The sequence below is a fragment of the Abrus precatorius genome, unplaced genomic scaffold (assembly GCF_003935025.1).
Source record: "Abrus precatorius isolate BTA unplaced genomic scaffold, Abrus_2018 Scaffold3, whole genome shotgun sequence".
Lineage (NCBI taxonomy): Eukaryota > Viridiplantae > Streptophyta > Magnoliopsida > Fabales > Fabaceae > Abrus > Abrus precatorius.
Genome location: NW_020874373.1, coordinates 465,935 through 481,376, shown reverse-complemented (window position 1 = coordinate 481,376; position 15,442 = coordinate 465,935). Strand labels below are relative to the sequence as shown.

Sequence of the window (15,442 nt, the reverse complement as noted above, 5' to 3'; positions counted from 1 at the left end):
TATTATAAATATTTAATATAAAATTAATAAAAATCATTATTTTTTTAATTTTAAAAAGTATAAATATTTAATTTATTATTGCAAAAGTTGGAAAAAATAATAGAAGTACGAACACGGCCCGTAAAGTGGAAGCAGAAAGGCCCATAGAAATTCAACTTTCAAATCCCAAAATAAGGTCAAAAATCAGCTGGATTCGAGGTTTCATTTATTGGCAAGTTATGGTCAGAGTCACGCTTATTTCCTCCCTCCACCACCCTCTCTCTCACTCTCTCGTAACCGAAATGGAGAAAAAACCGTTGCTCTGCTTTTACGTCCTCCTCCCTGTTCTCGCCATTGCTGGAGCTTCCTCCTCTGAGGTCGACTACTCCAAGCTCTCCGGCATTATAATTCCGGGCTTTGCATCTACTCAGCTCCGAGCATGGTCCATTCTCGACTGCCCCTACTCCCCACTCGATTTCAACCCTCTCGATTTGGTTTGGCTCGACACCACCAAAGTACATCACCTTCTCTCTTTCTCTCTGTTCTTTCGGGTTGAACTGCATGAGAATCGAATCTTGCCATGTATAGCTACCCAGAAAAGAGCATGAGATATTTTTACTCAATGATTGATGTTTACGATTAACTGTGACTGATACTGATTTATTAATTTAATGCTTGCTTATATGCCAATGAAGACGTGATTTTAAAAACAATGCGTCTGAAAGAATTTCAATGCGTCCAGAGAATTTGAGCACTGGTTTATCTCCTCTGTTTATTTTTCTGTATATGAAATTAGCCCATCGAGTTTCGAGTTTGGAATTGACTATGGAATATGAGAATTCATTTGTTTTGCAGGTCCTTTCTGCTGTCAATTGCTGGCTCAAGTGCATGGTGTTGGACCCTTACAACCAGACAGATCACCCTGATTGTAAGTCCCGTCCCGATAGTGGTCTTTCTGGTATTACAGAACTTGATCCAGGTTATATAACAGGTGTGTTTTGTATTCATCTCTCATTGCTGTGTCAAATATGATTTTGTTCTGTTATTGTATTAGTTATAGTTTTTGTACTTATAGTTTTTATTTGAAGGACCGCTTTCTTCGGTGTGGAAAGAATGGATTAAGTGGTGTATTGAATTTGGCATAGAAGCTAATGCAATAATTGCTGTTCCTTATGATTGGAGATTGGCACCCTCCATGCTTGAAAAGCGTGACCTTTACTTTCATAAGCTGAAGTAAGTGTACATGCACTCTGTAAGCCGGGCAGTTATTTTTTGCAATGATTTGGATAAAATTCTTGTTAAAAGTGCATTCAAAATTTCAGTAAGGAATTTGATTTGTATGTTTTAGTAAGGGGTCAATTTGTTGCTGCTAACCAATTAATTTTTCAGTGCTTAAAAGTTCTCTCAAACATCTACATTAGAGAGAGAATCTAGCTGGGTTGTCTGTAAAATTCTCTGCTTGCATTTATAAAAACCTCAGAAGTAAATAATTTGCCCATTCTACCTTTAGTCTATGTTAGGAAGTTTTATAGAGAATGGTATGAAATAGAAAGGATAAGGATGAAATTGAAAATAGATACCCTTCCCACTTTTTTTGGATGACTAATAAGGGAAGAAGGCAGGAGGTAAAAGGGCTGAATGTGTAAAATTTTAATGTAATCCTATATATTTTAAGTTACTGAATTTATGAGGTAAAATACTAAACAAGTTTTCAAAATAAAAAAATCCTACTTTCTTTAATTAGCCGCTCTACTTGGAATAGCGCTTACCACATTCCCTTTTTCTCTTCATAAATTTTAAACTCCCTAACACAGGAGTTGTTTCCATTCCATGCCCTTCATTATTCCTCATCTGAACAACTCTTACAGTTCAACTTCTTCAAACAAAAGTAATAATAAGACTTACATAACAAATCAGTCATGCAGTCTGTACTCGAGAACTGAAGTCAAGTATCATAAAAGATTAAGCATTCTTAATGGCTTTTGTTTCTTCTTGATGTATCTTTTTCAACCCTTGGCACTGATAGGGATCTATATATCAGATAGCATAATTGACAATCTTTATTGCAATAAATGAATCATAATCCCAACTATTGTCCAATGTGCTTTCAAAATTGAAGAATCAGGGCAAACTAATAATCAAGTGTTTACTCTCACAGGGGTTGGGGATTTTGGGAGTCCCAATCTCTCAAACAGAAATCAGTTTCTACACAACTCACACACTGACTCCTAGCAGGCTCCCTCTATTTTTAATATTGCAACTTCCTGACTAAAACTCCAACTCCCTCCCTCCTTTTCTGTTCCAAACAGGAGTTATCTCCCGTTTTACTACTCATCCTTTAAGCTACACCTTATTTCCTTCGTATGCATTAATTGAAAATTGGCTCTGTCAGGAGCCTTGTCATTCTAATAATCTATATATTCTTAGCACATTAACAAATATGCACATACACTACAATGTGAATGCACCATTTCCAAACAGTTTTTTTTTTTTTCTCTCTCTAAAAAGTCAGGCAAATAGATGAAATTGGTTTGGTAGTTACCTTGAGGATATTTACGTATTCCAAATTGTATTTGTCATTGCAGATTGACATTTGAAACTGCTTTTAAACTTCGTGGTGGCCCTTCCTTAGTTTTTGCCCATTCATTGGGTAATCATGTTTTTCGTTATTTCTTGGAGTGGCTGAAGCTACAAATTCCACCAAAACATTATATCAAATGGCTGGATCAACATATTCATGCCTATTTTGCTGTTGGTATGATTTACTTACATACATTTGTTACCCTTTGAGGGTATTCTTGATATGGAATAATTGATATACTGATTTCCTTCTTTGATTGGTTGTCTCAGGACCTCCCCTTCTTGGTGCAACTGAAACCATTGAAGCAACACTTTCTGGTTTCACATTTGGCCTTCCAGTATCTGAGGTTACCTTTTAATTTTTGTAACTTCTCTTTGCTTCTACTTTTGATTTTTTTGTCTTTTAATTTATCTAGGCTTTTTCTTGTCCAATATTATAGCTGTGTTATTCTTTCAGTCATTGCCAATTTGCTATAAACCTTTTTTGGCTTTCTGTATTTCTGATGCTCTCTTCTAGGGCAGAGCCTGGGAATTCTTCTTTATGTTCCAGACTCTGGACTATAAAATAACTAGCAGAGGGTATATTATGAAATAGAAGTTTTTTTTATCACAATAGCATAAGCTTGCCTGGGACACAGTTGATGTATATAAATGCAGAAGAGTGGAGTAATTTGATTTAAATGAATAATTGATTAACGCTACATTAGCAATAAAGACAGCTGCATAGTGAGTAAATTTGGAGGTCTCTAGACATCAAAAGATTCTCTAAGGAATAATGCTGTGTCTCTTTTATGTTTGGCATAATTTCATTTTTGGTCTCTCTAGTTTGAGTTATGTGTGATTTTGGTCTCGATGAAATTTGTTGTAGGGGAGAAAACAGAGAAGGAAACTCCCTTATTGATGAAAATGCTCAATATCATCCCATGCATGAGAAACTGGAAATTGAGCATTTTACTTTAAAATTTCCTGCAGGGAATCAATTTTCTGAATCACTGGAAAAATGAAGAGAAAAAATATATTTTGGATTTTGGAAACCTAGCTGATGTATTTTTCCCCTAAACCAAGTTTTATTAAATTTATTGGAAAATTATGAATCTGAAGAGATTTATAATGTTCTTCAATTAAGCTATGCTGAACTGTTTAAGCTACTTTTTTTGCTGGAATCCCATATTTCCCTCTATAAATTTTCACGTTTCTAAGTCCTTTTTTGCTTGACTTGAATTCAAAATTCTTGGTAGTGCCAACCTGCTGACAGAAAATCTTTCAGATAACATGAGACTTTACACAATTGGCTATCATGCATACATGTTAGAAAATACTGTTCTGAATAGATATTTGGGTATTCCATAAAAAGTAGCATCTTGAATTCTTAGCAGTTTGCATCATGATTGTCAAGAAATTATTGACCTTGCACCTTTTTATTCTATATCATACTCTGAACCTATATGATAATCCACTCCCACATAAACATCAAACTGCTATTGGTTAATAGATGGATTGATTTGGACATATGTCCCCGTGTTTACTATTTCTTATGCTGTTTTATTTGTCTTATTACTTGCTTATCATAAATTTTTTTGAGGTATCAGGGAACAGCTCGATTGATGTTCAACTCCTTTGGTTCATCATTATGGATGATGCCTTTTTCCCAATACTGTAGAACTGATGATAAATATTGGCAGCATTTTTATGGGAAAAGGCCCATGGGTCAGCAAACGTATCACTGTGATGAGCAGGAGTTTCATTCAAACACATCTGGATGGCCAACGAAAATAATCAATATTGAAATTCCCGCAACTCGTGGTGAGATTGTTGACCCCTGCATTTGATAGTGAGCAATCTTGTTATAGTGCTTATGGTCTCCAACTGCCTATCTATATCATCTACTTGCAGGATTTGATGCATATCCTTCATTCTCAGAAATACCGGAGGCTAACTTGTCCAGCATGGAGTGTAGATTGCCTACTCAATTATCTTTCTCAGCTCGTGAAATATCAGATGGCTCCTTTTTCAAGGCAATTGAAGATTATGACCCAGACAGCAAGAGGCTCTTGTACCAGTTAGAGAAGTTAGTATTATCTCAATAATCGTTAAATTACATTTTGCTAGATTATTTTGATAATTTTATATGAAAAACCAAGAATTGAGACTTGTAAAGCTTCATTATGGGGTCTTTTTTTTTTTTTTTTTGGTACAATGCCAAAAGGCAGTTATCTGATTGAAAATATCTTCCTACCATGCTGTTGTTCTGAACATGAAACTTAATGTCTAAACCCTTTCTTCCCAAAAGAAAAAATTTAAACACATTAATTTATAAATATGGTTACAACTGTGAGCTTTAAAAGAAAGAACTGTAATATAGGGTGCTTCATTATTGTGAAAAAAAAAAAAAAAAAAAAGATGCTTATATAATATTGATTGCACTAGCTGCCCTGAACTATAGCTTTTGACCAGTATGTTTTACTGTTAAAAGTGAGTTTCCATTTCCATTATAAATTTCTATTTTTATGTACTATTTTTGGGGGGATGTTCGTTTACAACTAAACAAGTTGATAACTTCATATTGTTATTTGTAGTTTTAGTGTTGAAAAGGCATATGTTTGAATGCTTAATATTTCAGATCATATCTTGATGATCCTGTCGTTAATCCCCTTACACCTTGGGACCGGCCACCAATAAAAAATGTCTTCTGCATTTATGGCACTGATTCGAAGACCAAGGTACGATTTCCCTCTACAAATGAACATGCTGTTATTTCTAATGTTTAGTTCAAAAGCAAATACTAAAGTACTCCATTTAAATGAAATTTATATTTTAGTTTACCATGTTTGACATTACTATTTGATTTTTTTCTCAAAAAGTAACAAAAAATGGGCCAATATATGTGGTGCACCCGCATACATAAATAAGGAGCTATATTTGGTTTTGAAAGCTATGAAGTTCTCCATTCCTTTAGTTATCTAGAATATCTACATTTGTTGAACTCACAAGTACTAGTATCACATTTTATATTCCCATCATGTTTATTTGCTACCCCGTACATTCTTTCTCTCATTATGGTCAGTTGTGTTAAGTAGAGGTCACAAGAAGGAGGAATATACAACAAAGAAGCATTTCATAATGAGTGGAATAAAAGGATTATTCTGGCCTCTTGTAGGGGTTACATTGATATACTGGCACCTTAATAACTTGCAGTTCCCATGGCTAAAATATTTGTATGCTTTATTGAGCTCCATAAATTATGTTGATTGTCAAAATCTTTGTATATTAAATACTTTTTCTGATTGTCAACATTTACCTGTATCCTAAGATTCTTTATTTATATATAGTAATTCTTTCTGGAGTCTGTGATCATTTATAGTGTTATTATGAAGATAATTGTGGCATCTTGAACTTTTAAAAAATAGGTTGGTTACTACTTTGCCCCTAGTGGCAAGCCCTACCCTGATAACTGGATCATTACAGATGTCATTTATGAGTTTGAAGGATCTCTATTCTCAAGGTAACTGTTAGATCATTCCTGTGTGTTGGTATTTCATATTTGTAAATGGAATGAAAGTTCTATTATTATCTCTCTCTCTCTCTCTCTCTTGTGCATTTTTTGGTACTTCAAGGAGCATGTCTTGTTGTGTAAAGTTACAAAATATATGTATACTGTGCCGTATGTTTATGGTCTTCTGATTTTGCGGCTTCAACGAATAGCATCTCTTCCTTTTTTCATATTTGAATTCTTGTTCATTCTTTTTCTATGTTCTCTTTTGTTTGGTCTTTTACCTTTGAAGAAAGGGATCGGGGGGAAAGAGGGATTCAATGAAAAGTACATTAATTGTGGAAAACAATTGTCTAGTTAATAGAAATTGTGTGCAGGATATTATGTCACTGCTTTGTCTTGCTATACATTGATTTATTGCGTGTCACAACATTAATGAATTATAAGCTTTTTTTTTCAAGACAATCCTAACAAAATTTCCTGGGTCATGGCTGTGCCAATTTATCATAACCAGTTCCTGTAAGAAGAAAATCTAGACTAGATTTTGTTAGTCACATCCTTTATTATTGCAGGTTAAGAGGGGGCGAGGGGATGGTAGGTTAAAATTGTTAATATTATCTTTGATAAATCAATGTGTATAATAGGGAAATTGTTATTACCATTACAGAACTTTTTGCACATTTTTGGTGCGGATATTCTATTTAAACATGTTGAAGTGTTTTAGTATCAACTGTCAGGTCGGGGAATTTGGTTGAAGGGAACCCTGGAGCCATGAGTGGTGATGAGACGGTAAACTTATATTATGTTTCCCTTACTGTGGTCGTGGTTATAAAGGAAGCAGAATACATTGATCGTCCATTTTTCCTACTTTCAAGCATGCATACATCTACATTCAACAATTGGATTACAATACAATAATTTTTTACAGGTACCATATCACTCCCTTTCATGGTGCAAGAACTGGCTTGGACCTAGGGTGAACATAACAAGAGCTCCTCAGGTATTGCAGTGTAAAATTGATGTGCGAGTTTTGTTTGATTATTCTCTTTTTATTTGCAATTAAGTGTCATTGTTGGGGTTTTTCACAGTTATGTTTCTGGGATTAATTTAAATAATTTGCAAATTTGTTAAATGATTAATTTCCTGAGACTTACAAGTTGTACTATTGCTGCATGTCCTTAGCTATTAGGAGGACAGGTGCATAACCACGAGTTCTAAGCCCATAAAAGTCTGTGATGAAAATTAATGAAATTGACACGGAAACCTACATGGAATTTGTTTTACACTTCATTATGTCTATAGTTGATTGATGTGGTGGTGTTGATTTTTGTTCTTCCCCCCACTCCCTCTGCTTTTATACTGTGTGTGTGTGGACTGAAAATACTCTAGCATTCATAGGCTCTAGAAACCATGTTAATTCTTCACTCTGATAAAGCTAAAGGGGCATTAAAATTGTTATCTTCTGTTCCCACTTCCCAGACATTTTACTCAATTTCTGATTTAATAATTTCCAGACAATAAACAACTTAAACTGGAAGCAACCAAATTTAAGTCATGCATTTTGATCTATAGGAAGCTTATCTTTTCAACTCTGACATTTCTTGTCATACATTTATCCTGTTCTTATCTTCATACAGTTTCATTTGCATGCACATTCATAATTGTATGACAATCTTTATATTTATCTTTGTTCTGACTTTTCAGTCGGAGCATGATGGTTCAGATGTACAGATTAAATTGAATGTGGAACATCACCCAGGAGAAGATATTGTTCCGAACATGAAAAGATCGCCAAAGGTTAAGTACATAACATACTATGAAGATTCTGAAAGTCTTCTTGGAAAGAGGACAGCAGTTTGGGAGCTTGATAAAGGTGCATGACTTGTCCTTGGAGTTGTGAACTAACTGATTCTATTTTCTTACAACTAAAATAAGCCAACTAGATTATGATGGCCTCATAGGTAAAGTTAATTCAGAGTTCAAAAGTATCTTGTTATTTTCTGAATGAATGTAGAAGTTAATGCTCATAAAATTTACACACACTTTATTCATTCACTTAGCCATAAGATTAAGGTTTTAAAATACGAAATCAAATATTTTGCACGGGAAAGGTTTTAGTTAAATGTTATGTATTAACCCAGAAAAGTGTTACCTGCATGTTTTATTATTAGTTTCATAATAATTTACCAATTTGTCTTATTGATTATTATAATTTATGGATGAGAAAGAATTATGATCTCAATATCTGCAAGTCTGTTGACGAAAAAAATATTGACTACAAGGATACATGCAAGTAAACTGACACAATATTCTTGTAGCAAATCACAGGAACATTGTTAGATCACCAGTGCTAATGAGGGAATTATGGCTTGAGTTGTGGCATGATACCCATCCTGATGCAAAATCAAATTTTGTCACTAAAGGTATTTCACTGCATTTGTTAACAATTTCCAATGTTCAGCTGAGAATGCCCAATTACTTTGAGGTATTGTTCCATTACAGCTAAGCGTGGACCTTTAAGAGACGAGGACTGTTATTGGGATTATGGGAGAGCTCGTTGTGCATGGCCAGATTACTGTGAATACAGGTTATTTTCTTTATCCTACACTTAAGGTTTGATTTAGTTTCCTGGGAGGATCATGGTTTTGAATATCTTAGCCAACATATTTCCAATTGAGGAAGAATTAAACAATTTAAAAAACAACGTTCACCAAATGGGTACTAGTTACGTTAGCTGAATTAAACATAAATCCCAGAATTTGTTAATGCAACTCCAAGGGCATTCATTACACTCATATTTCGATGTAATAAATGTTCTTTCCAATAAATTCTTGTCGCTTTTAGTTTCTTAAAAGCCGATGTTAACATTTTTCTTATAATAATGCAGGTACATTTTTGGTGATGTTCACTTGGGACAAAGCTGCAGGTTGAAATATACTTCATTTGATTTGTTGTTGCATTATCTGTAAATAAGAAGGTACTTTTTCTTACGTTCCTTATAGTTGTTGTTCATTATTGGGTTTTAACACACTATTATCTGATTTTAAACATGATTGAGTAGGTAGCCTAAAGAGATAAGATAGTTACAAATTACGATTGCTCAGTTGGCCTTGAACCTTCAATTATTCAGTCTTTTGCTTTTTTTTCTTGTATGGTATTTCATATCTTTAGTCATACAGTTATAGTATTGTTTGGAATCTAAAATGATATATAGACTAGTGGTGACTTTTGTTTCTGTTTTTACTGCTTGATGAGCTTTCAGCATTTTCATCGCAGGTGCTGACGAGATTTCCTTCTGTCAAATTTTCTACCAGTTGGCCCAGTACTCTTGAATACCAGAATTCATCCTCGGATTAGCTGTGATTTTTGGAGTTTGGTCATTCTTTTGCATTGTAAACTTGTGGGGCCACTGTTTGCAAGCAATTTTTGTTTGCTAGTGTGAAAAATTTGACTCAACTTCTATACTGTTAATAGTAGCTGCCTTTATTATTCTCACAATTTGCACAGTAAGTATATATTGGGCCAGATCATAGTCAATGTTGTACTATACTGTTATTAGTAGCGGGCACCTATGGCTGATATATTTCTGGTGGCATCTGGTATGCGCCTTCATATGGTCTGCAAAATGAAATTCAGGCCATTGCCTTCTATTTTTTGAAACATGATTTACCCTGCTATTGATTAAGTTAGTAGCATCATTTTACCGTTGGTTACTTGAGTGACCAGTTCCATTTTGCCATCTCTAAGAAATAACAAAGAATTTTGGTCTATGGGTTGGTGATTGACAGTTTCCTATATCTAAGAAACATACGGGCTATATTGATATGTATAATCTATTAGAAAAAGTTGACATGGGAACGTATAAATGACAATAGTGAAGCTGACAACTTTGTTGTCGTTCACTACAATTGCACATATCTACTACTTCTCTCTATTTGCCTAAGATTTACACCACAAACATATTCTGAAACTGAGGCTCTGTTAGTCTAAGATGTATAATCCAAAGATTTATAATCATGTGTTAAATTGTTCAGTTTTGATGTTGTACGCCCCTTCTCAGGAAAGGAAAAACAATTTTGTAATGTGATAAGCTCTTGTTTGTGAGAAAGATTCCTTTTCATTATCAGCTATCTTTGGTTTTATGGTCTACCCTACCCCCCCTCAACAAGGGAGTTGAGCGTAATATTTTAAAATGCAAACGGGATAACCAATGGAAACAAGTTATTAACTCTTTTATAGGTGCTGTTAATTAGAATTTTATTTTAATAAAATTTTCTATCTTTAATATTATCATATATAGATAAAATCTTAATTTTGATTGGTGAATAACACTCGATATTTATGAACTGTATTTAACATTTGTCCATAACTAATTCCTTTTAATCTAGGCATTTGACAAAATTACTGCAATTATTTTTAGATACTACCTTTTCAAGCATTAATTAATTTTTACTCAATCCAATTCTTTCTTACTCGGTTGAAATAGGGATAGTAATAAATATTCCATTGCAAATCTTATGTTCGATCATTTTTTTTATGGGATCTTGTGATTTTATTTGGTTATAGATGGTAGAAATGGCCTGGGTAAGGTTTGATTTGATACATTCTCATTACTATTAAAGATTTTCTTAAAAGACCTAAAATGTAACCTTTTAAATTAAATAACTGATGAAAAAGTTTTTGATATAACTTACTAAGTAAATAATGAGGTTCTGTTTGTCTTTTACGTTTGAAAAAATATTTTTTTTTTATTTGTTGGGAGAAAAAAAGAATTTATTTGTTTTTACATTCGAAATTTTTGTTGGTTGAGTTTTTTTCTTTGTTAAAATTTGGTTAACTTGCCTGGCAAATTGAGATTGGATTCAGATTTTTTCCGATTAACGTGAAAACTCAATTTTATTTTTGTTTAAATAATCTTTTTGCTTAAAACGTTTACTTACCCGAATGTAAGTGTGCAGTCAATGTCTTTCATAAAATATGAGGTGTTAGTCCTTCTCCTTTCCCAAATGCTTTCTCTCTCTATCTCCTTTCAAACATTCCAGGCAAAGAAGCTATAGAAATGTGATTCATATCAAATGCCACAAACATGGTAATCACCAGCACTAATTTCTAGGTATTCAGTTCATTTTATCATTGATTGAGGCACACCCATTTCAATGTAGACACTGCTACCCCAGCAATATGGTTGATTAGAACCCATTAGAAGTCCACACACAAAGCTATCTCCAGCAGTTAGACCAATAAATGAGAAATTAATTGGTGTTTCATAGATTACGGTTAAGTTGAATCCATAAAATCAAACCACAAAAGACATTTTTCTCCATATGAGATGGCCATGAATGCCATGGAACCAAGACTTGTAACTGGCAACCACAGCTATGATAACGCGGGAACTAGATTATTATTAAACACTTCTGTTGCTTCCATTGTTGGTCTAGAAATATATGTTGATTCCTTAAGCTAGCAATCGTGGTTTACAGAAGATATTTCTACAGAAGAGCATGTAATGCTAGAAGAATTATTTGGCCTCGGATTCTTATCCATGTTTGTGACACTCATACTTTAGATATTTGATTTTAAAATTAAAAAAATGATTTTATTTGAGAAAACTTTGATTAGGAGATTTATCATGATTGTACAAACGGTTTAAAAATAAATTTTAAATTAAATATATAATAAATATATTATTATTAGTTAAATAATGATGAAATTTTTTTAAAAATAACCCATGATAAAATATATATTTATTATTATTAGTTGATTTTATTTTTCAAAAATATATTAGAGGGATAATGTTTTTAAATTTGAAGAAAATTTGTGTTTGACTTGAACCACATCATCTCTATTCCCTTTGAATTAATATGGTGTTAAAACTTAGAATGTAAATTCAAATTGTGATAAATTAAATTTAAGTAATAGTATGGTACAAAAAAATGTCATTTAGTAACGAATAAAAAATGACAGGTTAGAACTATTTTTATTAATATAATTATTGTTTTATGAAATTGAGTTATTATTATAAATCTTATGATTGTACAGTAACAGAATAATGCAGTATATTAACATTTAATGTTCAGATAATATATGTTAAATTTTTATTTTTTATTTTTTTGCTGTAGTGCTAATTTTGTATATTAACAAAGTCACTTGATAATATGATATAATATATTATACCTTACCTTTTTTTATACTAATTGTTCAATTTCTGTTAGACATAAAATATGTTAACAAGATGCTAATTTAATACCAAGTTGTTATGATATACCATTTCTTCTTTTCTTTTTTTTTTGCAGTGGTATTTGAAAAAAAGAAGTATATAATATATATAATGAGAAAGGAAATTTCAAAAAGTATTCTCTATCTTGTACTCAAATTTAATATAATGTTCTGGCCTGAGTAATTTTTCATAAACGTATATAATTAAAGTATTAAAAATCAATCATGAACTTTTAATTGCCAAATCTTGTGGATTGTGACTCTGGCTGGCTCGGTATAGTCATTTTCCGGAGGATAAAACGAGTTCATTACCTTTTTGTGCTTTAGTAAGCAAATACAAAGCTGTAGAATCAGTAACACGTCTTCAGAATTTTAATTAAGGATTTTGGGAGGACGATAAAATGATACATAAAAACAATAACGGACTAGCTTCTCTTTTTTATCTCGAATAAATATTTGAGCTCCATGTGACACCTTCGGTCATCATCTTCAAACTGAGACAGCAACCAAAGAGGAACAAGTTTATGCAATATAATAATAGTTCATTGTAAAATTGAAAGTGAAGAGTGAGAAGGTATTATGTTATACCAAAATTAAAAAAATGCATATTAAATTGAATAACCAAAATCAAAGCAAAAAAGAAAATGTATTATTACTTTCCCATACCTTAAGTTTGGCTGAGTAAACACCCCTTGCAAGTGCACCCGAGGGAGTGGTGTCCTCTTTCAAGGCATACACATATGGCTCCTTTTGAGGAGCAAAAGTACCCAACATTCCTTTGCTCTGATCAACTGAAAAAGCCCAAGAATACAATCAAATTATAAATGTAAGAATACACAAAAAAAGATGTCATTACCATTTGACAAATCTCTAACAATATATGTCAATAAATAAATGCAGTAATGCAACTCAATTGTCATGTGCCATTTATGCTCTCATTTCTATGCCATACCATACAGACCACATAAAATTTCTTATTCAAGAAAACAAGTTTTTTGCAACTAACAAGCATTAAATATTGTTTGAGGCCTTTTCTTGAGGTTAACCCAGTGTTTTAACATAAAGTTCTGGACTGCTAAATCTGAACTAAAATACAGTATCTCCTTGACGGCAGGAAACCCTACCAGACAGCATTTACTATTTGCAGGCTAGCTGCCTTGTGCTACCCTTTGTCCTCCAATATGAGGTTAATAAAGCATAAAAATAAAACAAGAAAGGACCTTAATCATCACCAAAAATGCAACATTTTAGGCCAACTCCAGACTACAAGGATGATATGAGAATAGATCAAATACTTGGTACTATTACCAACTGTTTCTCAAACATACCAAAACATTTATCAGGAAGCCTGACATCATAGAATTCAGGTTACAGACTCAAAACTCATGAACTTATCTAAGTTAATACTTCATTGAGCATTGTTAGCATTGCCCTATAAAGGTTAAGAGACAGTTTTAAACTGAGTCATAGAACAAGATACTAATAGTTTCAAACCTTTGGCTTTTGAAACTCAATAATCATAAACCTACAGTGTTTACTATCTAACCAACAGAAACAGAGAAAAATATTAGCTGTGCACCTTGAAGCCCTCCTTTCCACACAGTGTTGGAGTACATCAAGCCAGACACAATGTTGTGCAGAACACTAAATTTTAGCTTAAGCTGATAGCGAGAACCCTCTCCGAGAGTGAATAGAGTGCGACCATTCTGATTTTCATCCACAGGTAGAGGAGTAACAATTTCACCAAAATCATCAGCGAGAATTCCTATAGAGTGGAATTTTACTTCAGGATCCAATTGACCTGTAAAAAGAAAGAACTTAAAATAGAAGCAAGAAAAAACTGCTATAAAGCATAAACAAGGATAATAAACAAACTCCTCAAACAAACCATCTAAATCGCTTTCTAAGCAACCCAACAGCTTCTCCTTCCACCTCCTTAGGCTTTCATCCTCCTGCACAGCACAATTACCTCAAAAATCAGAAAAAGACTAGTAAATATCAATATTCTGTAGGTACATTAGTAAAAATCACCTTATTAATTAACGATGCAAATCAACCTATGAGATACTACTTGGATATCATATGCAGCATCTACTGAAATAAATAAATAAATTCTGAACAATTTAGCCACAGTATTCTGAAAAGGATATTTCACAAAAACTTTTAAAATACCTGAAATTAGTCGAACCATTTTGTATACACCTTACAGAGTATTTCACCATTCCATTTTGTTTGGCATTCCTTTTTAAACATTTTATCTAGTGAAAATTCAGCTTTGCAATTCAAGAGAGGTTTCTGACAGAACCCATTACAACATTCAGAAACCAGAAAAATTCAATCTTCCCGACAACCCACAAATCAGAACATCAAAGAAATTGAGGGGAAATGTAGAATAAAAGAGAGGAGGTGAAAATCATGAAAACCTTGTCTCGTTCGATCTGTTCCTTGAGAGAAAGAAGAGGACCAGGAACAAAGACACCACTTTTACCACTGTGAGTGCTTTCTTCTTCCTCTTCCTCCTCCTCCTCTGCTTCTTCTTCTTCTTTCTTACCATCATCTAAGGCTTCACACGGTCTTCCAGTCATTTCTTGTTTGATTCCATCAATCCCAGAAGCAGACGAAGGGCCTGCATCTTCTTGTGCTCTCTTCCCATTCCCACCTTCCATCTCTCTCTCTCTCTCTTACTACTTCAGCTATTGTGTTATGTTATAGTAGTGACTTGTGTGTGGATTTTTGGGCACAATACAATATTCAAAGGGGGAGAGAGAGAGAGAGAGGTTGAGAAGGGAAAAGAAGAGTGACACATTCACATTGACAATGTCTTGTCTTTGTTACAAATGTTGACTGACACCAACAATTTAGGGTGCATCTGTCGGTTTCAGTTTCGATATTTTCATTAACATTTGTCCCCACAAACTGTGTCCATTGTTAGCGCATGCCCAACTCTCCTCTCCACAGTACTCCTCTCTGCCTCTGTCTGCTTCCATATTTGTAAAATTGTAAATTACTCCCACGGTCATCATGTTAGTTTTTCCTAATATTTGTTATTTATTTTGAATTATTTTTTATTTTATAAAATAAAAAATTTATTTTTAATAATATCTTTATTTGTTAAACATATTTTTTGCAACTAACAATTAAAATAATTTTAAAATTAGTCATCGCTTAACTACTATA

The 15,442-nt window shown here is 33.2% G+C and overlaps 2 protein-coding genes across 4 annotated transcripts; one reads left to right on the top strand and one right to left on the bottom strand.

Moving 5' to 3' along the window:
* The first annotated feature begins 209 nt into the window (after positions 1 to 209).
* On the top strand, positions 210 to 9,858 carry LOC113863250 (phospholipid--sterol O-acyltransferase). Of its 3 annotated transcripts, none has more exons than XM_027496763.1 (16): positions 210 to 494; positions 835 to 970; positions 1,068 to 1,212; positions 2,565 to 2,734; positions 2,830 to 2,906; positions 4,149 to 4,362; positions 4,453 to 4,627; positions 5,180 to 5,279; positions 5,967 to 6,061; positions 6,787 to 6,838; positions 6,978 to 7,049; positions 7,754 to 7,922; positions 8,368 to 8,472; positions 8,552 to 8,636; positions 8,937 to 9,026; positions 9,326 to 9,858. In XM_027496763.1, the coding sequence occupies exons 1-15, from the start codon at positions 219 to 221 to the stop codon at positions 9,016 to 9,018; spliced, it is 1,953 nt and encodes a 650-aa protein (XP_027352564.1). In that variant the 5' UTR covers positions 210 to 218; the 3' UTR covers positions 9,019 to 9,026; positions 9,326 to 9,858. The 3 variants fall into 3 exon arrangements, with proteins under 3 accessions (XP_027352564.1, XP_027352566.1, XP_027352565.1); XM_027496765.1 differs by having other exon boundaries at positions 269 to 494; positions 4,149 to 4,359; positions 4,480 to 4,627; XM_027496764.1 differs by having other exon boundaries at positions 269 to 494; positions 4,480 to 4,627.
* A 2,660-nt stretch (positions 9,859 to 12,518) lies between these two features.
* Positions 12,519 to 15,064, bottom strand: LOC113863540 (rho GDP-dissociation inhibitor 1-like). Its single transcript, XM_027497162.1, has 5 exons — positions 14,689 to 15,064; positions 14,154 to 14,217; positions 13,845 to 14,066; positions 12,932 to 13,056; positions 12,519 to 12,759 (listed from the first exon to the last, which is right to left on the bottom strand). Exons 1-5 carry the CDS (start codon positions 14,929 to 14,931, stop codon positions 12,691 to 12,693), a joined length of 723 nt encoding a protein of 240 aa, XP_027352963.1. The 5' UTR covers positions 14,932 to 15,064; the 3' UTR covers positions 12,519 to 12,690.
* Between the last annotated feature and the right edge of the window lie 378 nt (positions 15,065 to 15,442).

Excerpts from the sequence above, each read along its gene's own strand:
- LOC113863250 (XM_027496763.1), top strand. The coding sequence starts at position 219 with ATGGTCAGAGTCACGCTTATTTCCTCCCTCCACCACCCTCTCTCTCAC. Across the intron at positions 7,923-8,367 it reads AGTTTGGGAGCTTGATAAAG|CAAATCACAGGAACATTGTT; the intron begins GTGCATGACTTG and ends ATATTCTTGTAG. Across the intron at positions 8,637-8,936 it reads CCAGATTACTGTGAATACAG|GTACATTTTTGGTGATGTTC; the intron begins GTTATTTTCTTT and ends ATAATAATGCAG.
- LOC113863540 (XM_027497162.1), bottom strand. The coding sequence starts at position 14,931 with ATGGAAGGTGGGAATGGGAAGAGAGCACAAGAAGATGCAGGCCCTTCG. Across the intron at positions 14,067-14,153 it reads CTTAGAAAGCGATTTAGATG|GTCAATTGGATCCTGAAGTA; the intron begins GTTTGTTTGAGG and ends TTCTTTTTACAG. Across the intron at positions 12,760-12,931 it reads TTTACTCAGCCAAACTTAAG|TTTGAAGATGATGACCGAAG; the intron begins GTATGGGAAAGT and ends TTGCTGTCTCAG.